The 19,684-nt window shown below is 37.8% G+C and overlaps 1 protein-coding gene across 2 annotated transcripts in view; it reads right to left on the bottom strand.

The window, feature by feature from the left end:
• MAGI2 (membrane associated guanylate kinase, WW and PDZ domain containing 2) overlaps nucleotides 1-19,684 on the bottom strand; it is a 704,176-nt gene that overhangs the window by 88,268 nt on the left and 596,224 nt on the right. For both annotated transcript variants that reach the window (XM_041405490.1, XM_041405491.1), the window contains exon 11: nucleotides 4,154-4,185. In XM_041405490.1, coding sequence (XP_041261424.1) covers nucleotides 4,154-4,185 — 32 coding nt within the window. The remainder of the gene's footprint in view (nucleotides 1-4,153; nucleotides 4,186-19,684) is intronic.

The following is a 19,684-nucleotide window of genomic DNA, read 5'->3' as shown; positions in this document are numbered from 1 at the left end:
AAAAACCAAAGTCAAAACCAAAATAAAATCTAAACAAATCAAAACCGAAGAGAAAATAATTACAGCATGTATTCAGGCATCTAGTGTTCAAAAACCCACTAAAGTGGCATTATATAACCAAGCACAGGATAAGGCTTTCAACTCTTCCAGGCCATTTACAGGAAAGCCTACAACAGCCTATTGTCTATGCATGAAAGACACCTCAGTTCACACTTTTTTCAAGACTGTCTTTAACAGTCTTACATGTACATCAAGCTTGAAGATATGATAGCCTGTGCAAAAGAAGGCTTGAGGATCTGCTTTTTTATTTCTTGAAGAAGTTGGCTACTAATCAAATTGCATTAGCAAGTTTCTTTGAAGAGGCTAAATTAAACAAAACACAAATGTTTATCCCAGGAAATGAGTACTTAGCTATTCCTATAACCCCTCCTGAGGACAAGGGTGGTAAAGGCTCCAGAGCAGTGTGTTCTCACACATAAGCCAACAATGGTAATTACACAAAAAATGCCTCTTGGAAACAAACTGATCTGTAATTAAATTCCACTGACTTCTATTGTTGTATTAGCAAAGCTTTATGAAAGATGATTGCAGGTTTACAGTGGGCTTGCTCTATAAATTCTGTGACTATCATTTGTCTTTAGTTCCTTGGTTCCAGAAGGTGTTTGGATCAGCAGGTAGGCTTTAGTCTGTTCTGATGATTAACTGCATCAGGCTTTTTTCATAATAAGTATGTGTGGACTATAGATATTTTAGTGTCCTCCTGGTAAATATGCTGAATAACTATCCTGCTGCATATCCCAGGTGATCTGACCTTCTTAGGCTCATACTTAAGAACAAATGGATTATAGATCTTGGCCATTTTCAGTTGTTTAGGACCTAATTATTTTACATTTTCAGTTGTTTAGGACCTAACTATCCTGCTGCATATCCCAGGTGATCTGACCTTCTTAGGCTCATACTTAAGAACAAATGGATTATAGATCTTGGCCATTTTCAGTTGTTTAGGACCTAATAGTTTTTACCTATTATTTCAGTTGTTTAGGACCTAATTATTTTACATTTTCAGTTGTTTAGGACCTAACTATCCTGCTGCATATCCCAGGTGATCTGACCTTCTTAGGCTCATACTTAAGAACAAATGGATTATAGATCTTGAACTGTCTCCCTCAAAAAAAAAAAAAAAAAAAAAACCTATTATTTCAGTTGTTTAGGACCTAATTATTTTACAAAGTATTATTATAACTCAAGATGTGTTTCTGTCAGAATTTCAGCAATAAGTAAGACCCGTTCATTCAAAACTATAAGTATGTACATTCTGTGCAATACAGTGTCACATGGAAATACCTGAGTTGCCATTGAAATAGTTCAGGAATTTACCTTGTGTACCTTCAGGTAGCCCGTACACCAAGATAAATTTATCCTCTGCAAGTAATTGCCCTTTGGGTAAATTAGCCTGTGTAAGTCACATGAATAGCACAGTACTACTTCTGAGCCCTAAAGAAATTACCTCCAGTAGCTATAAACACATACACAGTATATAATTACATTATAAAATTGTAAATTCAAAGGTCTCTAGAAACACACCTGATTATGACCCCTATGTCTAAAGAGGAAAGATGAACTAAACTCAATTCAAGCTCCTTATGATAAAGGAAATTACCAGAAAAATATGTATAGGCTTTACCTTCCCTTAGGAATCTAAAAGAACATAAGCCAGTGAAACCAAACTATCTTATCATTATGCAGATGAAAGACATACAGGACAATGTCTGTCTAGAAGTGAAAGATTACTAATTTCTTGGAAAGTGCTGGGGAAATAGATCACTTACCTCTTTCAAAATGCGAAACTGGACAAAATTAAAATACTTAAAGAAAGATTTAAAAAAAGAAAGGAAAATATAATTATCTTTGATGAGCAAACTTTACCCTGAAGAAAGGACAGGAAACTGGAGATCAATTGGCAAAACCCTACTGGGTCCCATATGTCTAACTCTTGCTTGCTGGTTAGCTCTAAATCTTCAAGTTGGAAGTTCAACCAGCTAAATAAGCAGATAAACAGAAGGGGAATTATATCTCCCAAACCCATATCAACTAATGAATCAGTCACCTAGCATTCAGTAATGGGAGTTATCATAATGCTACTCCAGAAAAGAGAGCATTCTTGAAAGTGAGTGAGGACAGTAGTGAGTGCAGGGCATCAACTCCAAACTGGGGCAATGGTGTGGTGACACTGCTCATGGTCATTTTGCACTGATATTATACATGATATACACATATAAGATATGTGCAATATATGCAGGAATCACTGGAAATATCTGTTATCCTAGCTTTCTTTGTTTTCCTTTGCTGTGACACAGACACAGGCTGTGCTGAGGTGTTGGGGAGGCTTTCTGAACCTCCTGTGCTGGCCTTACTGCTTCAGACTGTCTGCACACAGTGCAGCAGGCGCTTGGTTTCAATCTTATCTTCAGGCCTTCGACACGAGAAATTGATGTCTGACTATTTCTCTAGTTAAAAGTGGTGCCAGACAGAGGAATTCACACTGCCTTAACTCGGTTAATCATTAGTGAAATCTCTTGCTGAGATTACCACCAAATAGAGTAGCTGTGAGCAGTCAGTCTGCCTGCAGGTACAGCACACAGCGGTGTTATATTATTCTGTGAGCCCTGGTTTTCCTCACACCATTGCATGAAAAACTGCATCAGCTCAGGCTGTTTTTCTAGATCCTGATTAATGGCAAGTGCTACTTGAGCATGAACTACCATCGTGTCTATACAATGAAATGTTGCAGAAAATCATCAACAATAAATACACTGATATTTATATATTTGATGTGTACATAAAAAGGCTAAGTATGGGCAGGAGGAGGTCTTCAAATGTGGATATTTAACAAGTGAGCATCAAGATGTATATTTCCTCACTTTTTATCTGAGATTAAAAGTTGAACATCCCAGCCATTCAGGAGTCTGAAACTGGTGAGAGCAAGCCAGCCTTTACTGGATTTATTTTCAAAAATGTCCTGCTACATAGATGAATAAAGCAACTTATGCAATATTTATTCCAATTTATTGTATACAGACTCTATCCTTTTACAGCAAAACCACCACAAACTGAAGCAATCTGACGAAGTTGCATCAGCTGATTAATTGCTATTTGTACTTGATAGGGTACAAAAACTATTTTGGCAAAATTTAAACATGCCATGTTCCAACATGAGAGTATGTAAAGGTGCTCAGATTTAAAGTACCTCCCCTGCCTGCTCCCCATTAAGAAGGCTCCAAGTCCTTTAAAAGGTATTGCTATTTTCATTCCCATTGCTCTTAGGAGTCTTCAGGATCTATTGTCTCTACACACCCTTGTGGAAAATTAAGAATTGCTCTAAGGTCTGTAAAATCTCAATTAAAAAGCCAAATTAAAAAAAAAAACAAAACAAAACAAAAAACCAAAACCCCCTACAACAATAAGACAAACCAGACAACCAAAAATAGTAGCTTACAAAACCTTTTTATACTGTGAGTGCTGTCACAAATGCAAAAAATTATATTATGTGGTGTCAGCAGAATAAACACAGTCATTGCTAACAGTCTTACAGAGGAAAGTCTTTACACCTTGGGTTTTACTGTCAAAATCATAGAAACACAGAAAAGTTGATTAAAAGGCACCTCAGTCAGTTATCTAGCCCAAGCTTTTATTTAAAATGTGACTATTGCAGCTCTAGATCTCCTAATGCAAGAAAAAGTAACAATCTCTTTGAGGATGTTAAACTCAAGCCACTTGTAAACTAGAAAAAGTGCATGTTGTTAATTTCAAAGAATTTGCCAACTAGAAGACTAGACTGGACTCATTTCTGCTGCCTTCTCCTCCATTTTTCTCCACCTCTTATTTTTAAGCCACCACATTTCTGGCTCTTGCCACCCATCTTAACATGAGTGTTTTCCTTTTCCCAGACCACTTCTGGCAGACTCCAAGTCAACAGACCTTCAGAGTTTATCAGGGAGGCCACCCCTGGTGCTGTGTCACTTGGAGCTGGGGCACTGCTGAGAGGTGTCCCATGAGCTGGGAACTGGATGGGTAGATGAAAGTCTGCAGAAATTTGCTTTGCATGATAGCCATCTTATGAACTCAATGTGTACAATTTTGAAAGGGAACTTACAGGCTTTGGAGTTTTCCATGGAGAAAAGAAACCTGAAATAAACAAAAGATAATGTTAGCAGCTTTTTCTGGTGCATAAAGAATGGAGGCTAAGTGGTGTCTATGCTCCCATTCTCATTCAGGTCTGCAGATAATATTGATAGATATGAAAATTCTCTACACACAAGGGGTGAAAACACAAAACACGAGGGATAATTTCTAAGAAAAAATAGATAGAAATAGATATACATATACATATATATACATATACATATATATACATATATATATATATATATACATACATATACATATATATATGCAAGTGGAGCTATTGAGATCATTGCCATACGTTACAAACAGCATGGGATTAGGTTAAAATTAAAAGAACTAATCAAAAGGACTTCCAAATGTCTTGGTGGACATTGGATAAGACACCAAATGACCTGGTATTGATGTGTCAAATGCAGTCGCACCTTTAGGAAGAAGCATTCAGAACATCCCATCAACAAAACCTAATAATACAAGAGATTTTTTTAGAAGAAAAGCCTGAAGAAAAATAATGGTTTCATTAGTCTAGATAAGGTGGCCAAGTCTTGAGAGGATTGCTTATTTTGATACTGTCCTGGTTTTGGTCTTAGTTAGCAAGAAGTCATGCACGACTACCTCTTTTACACAAGTAGGAATCTCCTTTTCCTTAGTCATTAACTGACTGATAACTTGCTTCAGTGACTTTCCTAAATTTAAACTCTTGTAGCTTACAAATGTTTAAAACTCCAGATATGTCTTTTTCAAAAAAGGAAATGGTTTGAAACACTCATTGAAAGCACTCATTGAAACCTATCTTATGCAGTACAATGTTAAAAATCTTTATAAAGTATTACATTAAAAAAAGCCTTACAAAGGGGATTGGCTCATGTTTTTTAAAATACCAGCTTTCAACATAGCTTTCATTAAAAAACTCATTCTCAGTTTAATAGCAGGTAAAAAAAACAGTCTGTGGACCTTCCTAGGTAAGATTAAAAGCTAATCACAAAGAGTTCATTTGTTTTGTTGGAAACAGAGGTGGCGCTTAAAGTGATATTCTAATAGGAGGGCTGCTCCTTCATTCAAAAAATGAATTCAGCTGAAAGAGTAGTACTGACTTCATTATTTCTTTATTTAAAGTGAGTCTAAAAAGAAAAATTAAAATTATGAGAGCATTAGCATAGTATCTTTCTACAGAAAAATCACAACAGGAATTTTATTTGCACATATATTTAAGATTTGTAGAATTCTGTGATAATGGGGTAATCTTTTCTGCCCTGTGATAATGGGGTAATCTTTTCTGCCCTGATAATTAATTTTGACTGAAGTATCTTGCAGTGTAAAAGCACTTGAGCCATTTGTAGTAAAACACTGGCTATTTAGTAATGCTGATGTGCTTTTTTTTTTAAAAAAGGTCTATTGAAAAAAGTAATCTTGGAAAGGTTTATGTTTACTGACTCTACAGTGCCTGGATAAAAACTGCTTTATTAACAAGTGGACAGATTTCTTTCCATCTGTAAACTCAAGCTGGGATAACAGCTATCCTTGATAGATCTGGCTTGTACATCACTTTCAGTATTAAAGATTCTGTGGCAGAAACTTATTAAATAACTTATTGGATAGCAGATGGCTACCTTTTTATTACCCACTATGCTTCTGTACTGTTAATAAGAGTGAAAAATAAGAAGTACTTTTCTGCTCTGAGCTAAAGATAAGACTAGAAACCTTCTCATATCCACTTGTTACCCTGTTTCTTGTTCAGAAAATATTGGTAGAGGTAACACTCCTTACCCATTGACACTAGTGCACCTCCCATAATTTACTGTAATGAAAAATTACTCCTGATTAAACTTAAAGGTCTTTTTTCCCTATTTATTTACTGTCTCCACCTAAAAATAAGTTATGCTGGAGATATGATAAAAATTTTACTATCAATTAAAAATATAATAAGTGTTTAAAAATCAAATAAAAAAATGTCATATACATCAAGTCAAGATTTTTTAAAGCCCTTCAATTTAAAAAAAATTCCTATTATTCATTTAAACAAAGAGAATATAAACTTATATTTAGCTTGGAGGTTATGGGCACAGACTGCAACATACAAATGACAACATCTACACTCAAAAAAAAAAAAGGTAATATTTATTCACACAGCATGAAATTATGTTAAGAAAACTAACAGATATAGGATGCCAGAGAAGTAAAAGATCCAAAGGAAAACTAAAAAAAAAAAAAAAAAAAAAAATTGGAGATCCATATGTGTACAAAAGGATGCTATAGAAGCAACAATCTCTAAAGGTAACAAACCTCGGCCTAATAGTAAAATCCACTCTTCTTATTTAATTTCATCTGTTAGACCTTGACCTCATGTAAAACGAGATAATCTCTCACCTCTGTCAAAGATTAGGTGCTAGGCTAAAGGGGTGAAGGCCTAGTTCCATAAAGGAACTTTACATTACATCTTTTACATGTTTCTTGACAATTTTAATATTGTCTCACATAAGCTCTACACTCACAGCTGAACTAAACATCCTTTTCCCAACCTAAACAAAACTGACTTTTATAGAATATATGGCAGTAGCAGTTATTTAATATGAGACTGATTATGGATAATTGTTGTGTATCAAACATCCAGAATTATCACCAGTATTTAAACACATGCAACAATTGCTGCAAATTCAAGAATTCAAGAGAATATTGCATATGTAACACACTGCAAGAGTAAAAGAAACTTCAGATGAAGAGACGTAAAAGCCAAATGCACTTTCTTGGGCATACTGCACCCCTCCTTCTAATTTTCACTTTTAAATAGTACTCTGCATGAGTACAGGAGCAAATCCTCTACATGTAAAAAACTGAGGCTTAAATCTCACCAGAAGAATAGAACTTAATAATGCATATTCAGTGTCCACTCAGCGGTGTTGGCTGTCTGCAGCCACATCTACAGCAGGCAATGAGAAGTGGACTTTCATTTAGTTTGACTTCACTTCACACCACATTTTCCCTTGACTTTCTGGTGCTCATCACATGCCATGTGAGCATTCCCCATCAGGGAGAACAGGATCCCACCTGAATGACAGCTGCCAGCAGACTGGCATCAGTTCACATACAGATACTGATTTATCAACAGGGCTGAAATTTGTTCTCCAAAAAATGCAGCTTTCAATTTCTTTTGAGTATTAATACAATACCAATACTGCCCAGCCTTCTGATCCACTCACATCCAATGAGAAATATATACTGGATAAGCTCTTACAACCTCATTCCTCTTCCAGGTTTCTGCTTCTCCCTCCCCAGACTCCCAGTCCCCTGCTGTCCAACTTGTGCTGTCTTCATAAAAACTTGAGTAGCTGAAATTATTATATACATTTACATATGAACACCCCTCACCTCCATATCCACACACATTTAAAATTTGAAATAACAAAAGTCCACTTAGATCCACCTAAAAATACTTCATGAGCCTATTCTTACCATGAGTGGCTTTTGGCTCACCCATGTGCCTGACAGCCACCCCTCCTCATGGTAACCTCACCACACAAGCTGCAGCCCATTTCTTGAAGATTTCTGTATCTTTTTTATTAACACTCCTTGTAAAGACAACCAGTACACGTCTGCATCATTTTTGGAAAAGACAGTTGGGTTACTGGCTTTTGTTAAAAAAGCCACCACCATTCAGCCAGGTGCTAGCAGGAAAATACTGTAGTAACATGTAGAAGCATGCAACAATAAAAATACGTAACCTCATATGCTTTTGCAAAAGTAGTTTTGAGAATATAATGATTTCCTATTCCAGGTTGGCTATTTAAACTGTAATAAGGTACAGCAGCTGGTGGCCAACACATATGAACATTTTAATTGCTTAATTTCAAAAAAATAAGCTGAGGTACAATAACAGCCACGTCTTCTAAAAATCAGATTTACATTTTCTCATAAAGCAGTGTTACAAAAATTATTTTTGAGATTGCTTTTTAAGTTGTATTTACCACCTTCCAAAATGAGCTTCCCTGGAAATCAGAGCTGTGATGGTTTCTATGTTGTAACTTAACTAAAAAACACTGTGAACTGAAAACAGATTTTGGGTTCAAATGTAGCAGGAAGAAAAAACTTTTTTTTTTTTTTTTTTTTTTTTTTTTTTTTTTTTCAGATCAAGGTAAATTCCAGCTTCAGTTTACTGTACTTCTCCTTTTTGATGAAGATATCCTGTAACAAAAGACAAATCACATCACACTCATTGTATCTACTTCCTCTTATAGCCAAGTTTAAGTATGCTTTTGTTGTAAAATATTCTTACAGATATCATGTGCCTTACACTTCAGCAAAGATTTACTGTTGAAAAGTTTAGTTTTCTAAAAGCAGCTTATCAGGCAGGACTTAAAGCATTTGCAAGACAGAGCTCTGATTAGTTTCCTTTTCAGGTTTTTTGCAAATTCCGTAATGTCAGTAGTACAAAACCAGCCCTTGGTTATTCGCCTGTTCCCATGTTTTTGCTCCATTTTCATCTTCATTATTATCACTATTTTGCACTGTTTCTCAGAGAAGTTCTTCACACCTTGTAGAATCATAAGTAACTCACACAGCTATTGCTATGTCACAGGACTTTTAACAATGTTCACCTCCGTGGCAGATGTGTATGGATAATTAAACTGAAGCCTGGGAACAGTTTGATTTCTGCAGTGACAGTGTGTGCTGCAGGGAGGAACTCAACAGCATCCAACACAAAGACTTTTAATCTAAAGCAACGTTCAGGGTAAGTCAACATCCCTCCTCATCACTTGTCACACTTTCACTTTTAATAGGTGAAAGCCCACTAGCTTTCACGGGGCTTCTTGGGAGTTTTTTTGTGCTTTAATATCCTTGTTGCATATGGCTTCCTGAGCAAAGCTGTCTTAAGCACTGAACAGACCTTTCTCCTTCCAGGATGCTTGGAAGTCACTGAACAGATGGCTGATGAGCACTCCCAGAGCATTAACTGACTCCATGGGCATCTTATCAACATCCATGTGACAACACTTCAAGCAAAAGTTTTTCTTTCTAGAAAAGTTACTAGATAAATTTACTGTAACACTAGATTTATTTTCTGCTTTTTTCTTTCTCTTACTGGAATCCCTGAGATGTCTATCAGTTGTCTATATGAGCCTGATTTACAAAGGTATCAAACACTCATTAACTTCAAATGGATGTGACAGGTGAGAACACTGGGAGTTCAGACTCAGGTGTTCGATTTTAGCAGGTTCAGGGAACTGTTTCTTACCATTCACATTGCACCTGGTTTCTCCTTCTGTATGTTTGCCTTTTGCTGAGCTATGTTAGGTGTGGTCAGATTGGGTGCACGGAGTTAATGCTACCATTGAGTTGACTCGTTAAGATTTAAAATATCCTACACCTACAATTCTGAAAATACTTCTGGGAGAGGTAATTTTTTGTGTGTATATTGAAGCAATATATACAATTAATTCAATTACTCTTCAAATATTTTCCCCTTTTAAGGAAAATGTCTGATCAATGAGAAGTAGTACATTTAATTAATTTATATACTGTAGTAAACAAAATCTAAAAGGCGACAATGAATGAAAATAAATGGAAATAATATGTATGAAAACAAGCAGGTGATAAAAGTTTTAGTTGATCATGTCATGTTTAAAGTATCAGATGATGTATAGGGAATGGCAATTAGTAGTTCCATTTCTAATAAAATCAATCATTATTACATAACATTTTTTCAAAGGTCCATCTTTTTTCAAACAGTTCTAAATATTGAGCTCTTACTCTAGCAACAACAAAAAGTTGATTTACCTTGAAATAAAGAGTAGGTGTAAGAAGGCTGCGAGCTCTAGCTCTTCAAGCATAGTTAGCTACTCCTGCTGTCTGCTGTCCTTCAGAGAGATGGTGCCATGCTGTGGAGGATCCATTTGGTCTTTAGCTGGGATGGCACCTGATGCAATGGGCCAAAAATCAACACATCCCACATCAGAGTGAGATGAATGACCCACTACCTTTGACCAGGTCACAACGTTCCATGTGTTTAGAGCCAGTGCCTTTTCCCTTGCAGTAGGTGACATACAAGCAGCACGGCTAACAACTGATAGAGCACTGTGTTGCAGTAACATGAAGGCTGGTTACAGTCATCAGCTGTATCAAATGCAGGTTCACATGAATAAACTGAGAAACACCTCTGTCTTCGTTATGGCTATATACATATGCTCAGATATTATTAACCTAGTTTTTCCTGAAAAAAACTCACAATGGTACAAACTGATTCTCAGTAGTTGCTTGTGTTGGCATTTTGCTTTATGCTCCACTATTTGATTGCTCCAGTTCTCAACCCAAGTAAAACTGCAACAGAAGTAGTGCTCCACTTTAAACCATTACTGTTTTTCACTCTTTGGCCTACTACACCTATGAAAAGTGATCCCAAAGATTAAATACATTCCTGCCTATAGACAATCTATGAAAGTACGGGCAAAAAGCAGGGACTGCTCAAAGGAAGGTCAGCTAGATCTTTACCCCATTAGGGTACCACCCTGTCTGGCTTATCTCTATTCCAGATGATTTGGGGGCATCGTGAGTCCAAGTCTTTATTTCAGCTCTTCTTTCAGAGTTTCAGACTTCTTGACAAGTAGCATAAAGTGTGAGACAGAAGTTAATCAGAAATGATGTAGAGGTAGAAGAGTACTTTAGGAAAATGTACCTGATCTCATCCAACAGAAGTTGCTGAGGCAAGTGGCTCTGGTGCTGACATGAGTGGCTGTAGAGTGCTCCAGTGAGGAGCACGGGGGAGTTGTCTGAATTTGGGAAGCTCAGAGGAGAGCCAAGAGCAGCCTGCAGCTCATGCCACTGCTGACAGGACCAGGAGCACCAGGCCAAGCCTTCCTCCAAAGGATAAAAGAAACCTGTAGGGATCTCTGGGGGCCAGGAGCACCACCAGCAGGGTGGTGACACAGGGCATGGTGTGGCACCAAGGGCATGATGTGGCAGTCTGGTGGCAGCTGGCACAGAAGAGCACACAGGAATGGTGCTGAAATCCTGCCAGCTACAGGAAGAAAGACATGGCCTCTCTAACTTTGCACCCAGCATGAGGAACACAGGTGCCCAGGTGGAACTCCAGCGGGAACATACTGCCACCCCAGTGCCAGGATTTGCACTGCCCTTGTGCCAGGACTGTTGGCACAGTGAGGAGCTGCTGTGCTCAGTGACACTTCTGGGAGGAAGTGAGTAGGCTGAGGAACCAGGGGGAGTGCAAGAGTATCAGACTACTGGAATCTCAGAATATTCTGAGCTGGAACAGACACACAGGGATAATCAAGCCCAACTCTGAGTGAATGGCCCATCCAGGGACTGAGCCCATGACCTTGGTGTTTATTAGCACTGTGCTCTAACCTTCACTCCCTGTATTCCCAGGGACAGGCTCCCCCGATAGACAAGACACATGATAGAGAGAATTTGTCATCCTCTCCCCCTGGCTGAACACAGTGACTTAAGGGATTGGTGGCAGTGGTGACAAGTGCCTGCCCAGTGCATGTGTCCTCTGGGACTGCTTCACCTCTCCAGGTGTCCAGGCATAGCAGGTATGAGGCTCTGCCAGTGGAACCAAGCATAACAAGGCTGGTGCTTCATCCAGCATGGGCATGATGCTTTTGTCAAGTTGGCCTATTCCCTGTGCCAAAGCTGCCTTCCAAAATAAAGATGGGTCATTATCACAGGAAACTCCCTTCTGAAGGGAACAGAAGGCCCAATATGCAGCCCAGACCCACTTCTTATGGAAGCCTGTTGCCTCCCTGCAGCCTTGGTTAAAGATATGAAGAGAAAGTTTCATACCCTGACACAGCCCCATTATTCATTTCTCAGGTAGGCAGTGATGAAGTTGCAACAAGAGGTTAGAGGGAAATCAGGACAGACTTGAGGGCCTTGGGATGAGTGGTTAAGGGATCAGAAGCACAGGTAGTGTTCTCCTGTATTTTTACAGTTGCAGAAGATTATTACAGAAGAAACAGGAAGAACCAGCAGATCAGTCCTTGGCTCTGTGGATTTTGTTTTTTGATCATGGGTTAGTTTAGAGAACACCAGGACTTCAGAGACCAGGTAGGGTACAGTTGTCTCATAGTGGGGAATCTGTGCACAGGAGTTAGCAGGGCTCATTGAAAGAGATTTAAACTGGATTTGAAAGGGGTAAGGGATAAAACCAGTCTTGCTAGAGGTAACCCTGGAGCCTGCATGTCACTCAGGGACAGTGTGCTAGCAATGTTCTCTGGTCTGCTGTCTTGGTGGAGGCAGGGGATGGATCTATGCAGCAGCGGAGACATGAAGGCTATTAATGTGCTGGAAACCATGGAAACAGCTGACAATGGTCCACATGAATTAGGGCTTCTCCCCTCAAAAAGGTGGCAGGATCAGTGGCCCAGCTGGAGAATGTCTACACCACTGCACACAAACAGGAAGAGCTGGAAGCACAGTTCTTGGTACCACAGGAAAGCTATGATATAGTTGCCACCACATCAGCATGGTGGGATGACTCACATACCTGGACTGCTGCAATGGAAGACGATAAACTCTTCAGGAGAGACAGGCAAGGAAGGAGAGGCAGGGGAGCAGCTCTGTATGTTACGGGCTGTCTTGACTATCTGGAGCTCAGTGATGTGATGACATGGCTGAATGTTTAAGAATTAAGAAAGGCCAGCTAGACAGATAACATGGTGGGAATCTTTTGTAGACCACCCAGCCAGGTTGAAGAGGCTCATGAAATATTCTATAAGCATCTGGGAGAAGTCTTACAATCGCTAGCACCCTGACTTGTATCAGCAATAGTGTGGCCAGCAGGCCCAGGGCAGTGATCATTCCCCTGTACACAGCAATGGTGAGGCCACACCTTTAATAAATTTTGGGCCTCTCAGGTCAAGAAAGACACTGAGATGCTGGAATGGGTCCAGAGAAGGGCTTGCACAGGGCCAGTGAAGGATCTGAAGAAGAAGTTTGATGAGGAGCAGCTGAGGGAGATGAGGGTGTTGAACCTGGAGACAGGGAGGCTCAGGGGGGACCTATTTGCTCTACATATTTCAGGTAGGAGGTTGTGGTGAGATGGGGGGTGATCTCTTTTCCCAAGTCACAAGAGTTCTGACAAGAGAAAATGGCCTAAAGTCACACAGGGGATATTTAGATTGTATATTTGGAAAAATTTCTCCACCTAAAGGATTGCCAAGCAGTGGAATATGCTGCCCAGGGAGTTGGTTGAGTCACTATCCCTGGAGGTATTTAGAAGATGTTTAAATGTGGTACTTCAGGACATGATTTAGTGATGGACTTTGCAGGGCTGGGTTAATGGTTGTCATTGATGACCTTAAGGTATTTTCAATCTAAACCTTTTTATGATTCTATGATTCTAAGTTTCTGTGTTTATAGAGCGGATACAAAATCTTAAATGACTGTGAGATCAATATTCAACTTTATAAACATAGGAGCCCTTTTTGTGCAGTTCATGAAGTTTCACTGACCTAGCCCGCTTAAACAACAAATTTTCAACAATATTAAAATCTTCACAAATAATTAGAAAAAGGATAGTTATTCAAAGTCATGAATGCTAGAAGTATTTGCTGTTCAAGCTGGAACCCTCACCGGTCACCTGAGTCTATCAGAATATAATCTAAAATACACCAGAGAATCTCAAGCTACCATTAAATTTCACTTTCATGAATAGCAACGAGTCTTTGTTAGCAAGAATACAGCCATCAGAAAAGGTCAGGAGCAGGCATAGTAATGAGTTAATTTACATTCTAATGGACATACAGGTATTTATTTTCCTTAGCTGCTACGGCTCTGTGAATTGCTTATCAGGCAGAGATTTAAAATAATTTATGAAACCAGGAAAAAATCACAAATACCAAGCCCTTCTAATTAATCTAGATGTGAGGCAGAGAATTTTTGCATCATATCTAAAATAGTGCAGAGGCAAATGCAACAGTTAGTGATAGCTTCTGATGCATTAACATACTAGAGGTTAAAAAAAAATCTCAGTTGGTGGAAATGAAAAATACATTTTTGGAACAAGATTTCTATGTGGTCAACAAGAATGAATTATTTTCCAAGGACAAAGTTAGATACTAAACACCTACAGAATCTCATTTTTACACAAACTGTCTTCTCTTTTCAGACACCGATTACCAGAACAGTGTTACTCTGCTACAGATTTATTTCCTTGCTGATAGCAAACTATATTATCTGAAGGACAGTCATGTCTTGGAATAGAGAAAATGCTGCTGCAGAACAGATTTTACTGGGATGACTTGACCTGGAATAGAAAAAGTTATCTTAGGGAATTGAGGAAGAGCCTTGTCTCTTTTTATAACAGAAGTTTCCACTAAGAGTTCAAATCCTTAGGTTCATATCCTAGTTTTTGTTTTAGAGGTGCAGGTAGTATTGGATGAACAGTTATTTTCCTCTCTGAAGTCTAAGAATATGTATTTTTATTTAAATACTAACTCAGTTAGGAAAAGTCTGCATACACAGGTACTCATACATGGTGAACAAGACATCTCAGATGTTTGCTCACAGGTTGTTGATTCTATCTACATTTTGAAAAGGTCAAGGGTATATTTTTTTACAGACATGAAAATTTACCTTTTCTTTGCCTGAAGGGAAATTTTTCCTGAAGAATCTCTAGGTTTGCTCATGTCTGTTGTCCAATGACTGCTGCTAAAAACAGTCACTGGTTCTTTCCAGACTAGCAATTACACTCTTGACTGTACTGCTCTAATGCTGTGAGAACTGGTAATGAAAGCAATGCCTTGTCTCAGGCAAAAACACATTGTTGAATGCAACTCCCCCTGAGCAAACCCAGCAAGGTGAAAAGCCTGCTATGTGTCATACACACAGAATCAGCAACACCATTTGGAATATAAATTGAGACTTCAGAACCCTGACAACTTGTGGCTGTCGATTCTAGAAGGGTCTGCAAGTGTTGCCATACCCATAAAGACTTTGTATGCTTGCTAAGAACGTCTGACAACTCAGCCTGGCTTTAGTGAAAGATAATTTAAGCCCCAAAAACTTTTCAAGAATACCGCATCATGTTTTTGGAGCTCTCTGACATTCAGAAACTCTGCCTAACTATATCACTCTGCTCTTTCATGTGTTTAGATTCTTAAATTCCCATTTAAGCTTTAACGCTTTCTAAGCCCAATAAAGAAATCTCACAGTGAATTATAGTATGTCACATTGATGAATATCAAGGCATGTTCCAAATATTTTCTGTTAAAATGTAGATGGCGCATAAATTGTTTTAATACAGTGTCCTAAAGTCCTCTTCATGAAAATACATTCATGAAATGACTTCAGCAAGTGTAGGGAAAAAACATTCAACAATAAATCCATTCTCTCGCTTGCATGTGTATCCTCCTAGTATTGTCAGCTGTGACAAAAGGACCTTTGGTGGGAAGTGAGAGGGAATATCCATGGCATCTCAATATAATAGAATGCCTACACGTCAGCAGTTAATTTAAGTCCCCATCAGTTATAACAGACACACAAACACATATGCCAGATTTAGACATTGATATTCAGACAAGTAAATTTTCATGTCATATTCTGTGAATTAGGAACTTAACACAGATGCAGAAACATAGGTCTAGTATCCAGGGTGCCATGCCCAATGTTATTCAGGAATCTGTCCTAGATTGGCAGATATGACACAGAATCTATGGAAGACTTCAGAGATTCAGTTGTCACCCTTACTCTGCCATTGCAGTGAAGATTTCTCGGTGTGCCAGTGCATTTCAGATGGCCCTGGATGTTGCTAATGAGCTCAGTCTCCCTCCTCCTGTATTTCTCTGAGATTTGGGAGCACTGGACAAAAGTTCACAATAAAGCAACAAATAAGTGTAATTACAGAGACTTAGAGAACCTCCTGGTTTCCTCTGACTGCTTGTCATTATTAAATTACACAGTGGCAACTTCAGTATTTAGTGTTTAATAGGCATCAAGCTGTCTGCATGGTTCTAAATGTTATTAATTTGCTTTTGAAACCTGTCCTGTGGAAATGGCTAGTGTCAGGAGCTCAGGTGTGTTAACCATAACCGACTCATTTTCATACCACATGGTGGAATGACAAACACTCAATGGCAACATAATAAAAAGGTAATCATGCCACTTGGCCATAGTGGTGAAAGCTGGGGATAAGGAATAGCATGATTATTTGATGTTTTGGATCCAGATGTTATTCAAAGGAATAATTAACTTCCAATTTCCTGCTCCTTCACACCACTTGACAGATGAGTTTACTCCTGGCTATAAGGATTCATGCAGAACAGAAAAATTGACAAACAGTTGGAGACTGTGAAGGAGAACACCAACTGGAGAAGAAAAACTTATAACAACATGGTTAACTCTTAGACGTGAAAATACAACATTTAGTGTTGAAAAGCAGAATATTTGGCAAGGCATGTTAGTGGAAGGCCCATGTACAAAGGGTAACAAAACCGTGAAAAGAACAGTGAAGTTCTAAATTTGCAGTTTCCTGGTTGAATCTCCAGGTAAGACGCTTTGCTTTGAGCTACTGAAGATTTGATATTGTCCACTCAATATCAGTAGAGAAAAATGTCTTTGCTTTCACATTCCCACTCAGGAGATAATTCTCGGTATACAACTTACTTATCAAGAAGAACAAAACTGAATTAGGAAAAGGTTTTCTGATTATTTTAGTGATTTAAATTATACTGGTTAAAATGATACAAAGTTCAGATGGTTTAGCATAAGACCACAGGAGCCTGAAAGAAAAAAAATGAGAGAGTAATAATTGATGGGCAGGATATTATTGCAGTATAGAACACTGAAGAGTATAAAGCATGATAAATTGATCAAGATGACCTGGCTTGCAAAAAAACCCGTTAAGAAATGTCAATTTTTAATGAATTCCTGAAAGTTTGGAGTTGAGCAATTAACATAAAGAATGGCTGTGTCCTGAAGTCTAATGAGAGAGGAACAGTATTGATGTGAATTTTATGATGTTTAGATTATGTACTGGTCACATGTAGTCCTGCGCAGGACTTAAAAAAGTTAATGAACAGAACACTAAAAAATGATACTGAAAAAGGATCCTGACAGGATAGCTGGGAAGTGATAAGTATCAAATGAATGTATTACAAGGAAAAGGAAGAAAAACTGAGAGTAGGTTGATTTTTTTTCCCTGTGACATTGCTGTGTCTCTCAGAGGGACACAAATTGGTTTCAGACTTGAGTTAGATGACATGTCCAACATAATGGAAAATAAATCCCTCAATGCTGAGAAAATTGGAACAGTACATAAACATGACAAGTTAAACAGAGGAGATTATGGTGCTGACAACCGTGAAGCACCTGTGGACCTTAAAAATTAGCATTTTTAGAAAGACATCTTAGGGTACATTGCATGTGCATGCCTCCTTATTTAAAATCAGAACTTGCTGCATAAGAAAACAAACTTGCATGTAACCTTTGGATCCATAAACCATCTTCTTCCTCAGTCTACCCTCATGCCTCAGTATCCCCATTTGATCACAAGGCAAAAACTGAATTTATGCCTGAAGAACATAGCTGGCTGAAGGATTCTGGATGAACAGCACAATTAATCTGTGATGGTCATGATACTTTCTCCTTGGGTTTCCCCAAAGCACAGATAAATAAATTGACACTAAGGGTAGATCTGTATGCTCTTTACCCAGCCACCCTACAGGCTTACTGGTGTGTAATCCCAATCTGATAGCATAGGAAAGAGTTTGTAGAGGAAATTTTGCCTGTTTTTTTTTTTTTTTTTTTTTTTTTTAATTTATATTTTTTTAACTCTAACAAGCTAACTTAAAGAGTAAAATTCATGTCACAGGGATCAACAAGAAAGGGTCCACTTCAGAGGAAAGGGAAGGAAAATGTTAATTCAAATTAGAGCATTTTATCAAAGGGAGTTTTCATTAGTTAATGGTAATTCTCTAATACCATTTCTGTGAAAAGCAGCATTTCTGGAATGTATTGATGGGTAAAATAACAGAATAAACCAGATCTCAGATGAAATTTCTATTCAGATTCTAGACAAAATACATAGTGACCATCTAACATTTAGCAGGGTCATCTAATATTTAGCAAGCACTAAATATTAGATGCCCCTCATAACATGGAGCCTGAAGTAATTTACCCTTTTATAAGCAGGCTTTTGCTTTTCATACCATCAAAAAGGTTTTGATCTATCAGGCAACTGACAGTTCTAGATTAAGTTGCTCTACTTCCCAGTGATGTTCTCTTTGGTGAGTTTTTTAAAAAGCTTTAGGACTCATAAGATAGAGGAAACAAATTACAAATCCATTCCAATTAAAAAAAAATTATGTTTCCAAGTACTCAGAAGTTAGTAATTCAGAAATATGCTGCAGTTTGAAAATAAAATCATTATGCAAGAGAAAACAAAAACCCAAGTTGTTTTCAGACTCTCCACAGAACAATCTTTTCTCTGCAGAATGTTCTGAAAGTTGTATATTCTGCCATACAAAGAGACCTCAAAGGGACATATGGCAAATACCCATAATTCTCCTTAATCTGGTAAAGTTTATTTACTGTTGAGGCAAACAGAAAAAACCAAACCAGTGTGCAAGTAGCTATCACATATTAATGAATAAAAAATGGGTAGCTCTGTAGAAACTCAAGTCATGAATTTTATTCCTCCCTTTCCTAGTAGAAGCAAGTTAGAAATGTAACTGGGTGGCAATTCTACAGCACCAATCTGCAATAAATGCATTCAAATTTAGTCACAAATGTATATATGCTGTTACACTGCAATTTATCTTTCAGACAACAGAGAGGAGCAAAAAATAAAAAGCTTTTGAGTACTTCAGAATTAATATTCACTCTCTAGATACTAGGCCTGATCCTCTACCTACAAAATTTCAGAGGCATTAATATTTCTTTCCTAAATTTTTTTTTTAAAATTTGCAACATTATTTTCAGTACACAAAATTATTATTTTCTTATTTATTATATTGCATTCTAAACCACTATTATTTCTTTTTTATTTCTTTGATGTCTGTGTTTTTTGACAAATATAAATTTTATAGCTTTAAGTTGCAAAAGAGAAAGTGATATAAATATATTTCAGTTTGAGTCTCTTTTATTGTGATTTCATAATTATAATAATGCATATTATTTTTGTCTTTGTCACCCCAAATTGTAGAACTGTGCAGTAGAACTTTCCTTTTCTGTAAAACTCTCTGTAATCTCTAGAGTTTCTGTGTGGTTTTTGTTTCTTCATTGCTAACTCACAACTAAATAGCCACAGAAATGATTATCAGTTCAGAAGAAAAAGCAGCTTCAGTTCTTAGTTCCAGAAATCAAGCCTTTAATCTGCAAGGTAAAGGATATACCAAACTGATGAAGAAGTTACTTTCTATTTTGTGGCAATATAGCAGGTTTTGATTTGGTGTTTTCTTCCCACATAAGCTTGAAACCAGGCTGGCCAAAGATTTTATCTAGGCCTGCCTAGACTCCTTCTTATAACAGCTCCAAAAGCTTGATTATACAT

The sequence above is a fragment of the Onychostruthus taczanowskii genome, unplaced genomic scaffold, assembly GCF_017590055.1.
Source record: "Onychostruthus taczanowskii isolate IOZ18803 unplaced genomic scaffold, ASM1759005v1 scaffold23, whole genome shotgun sequence".
NCBI lineage: Eukaryota > Metazoa > Chordata > Aves > Passeriformes > Passeridae > Onychostruthus > Onychostruthus taczanowskii.
Note: the sequence above shows the minus strand (reverse complement) of the source record. Positions and strands in the feature narration are given on the sequence as shown.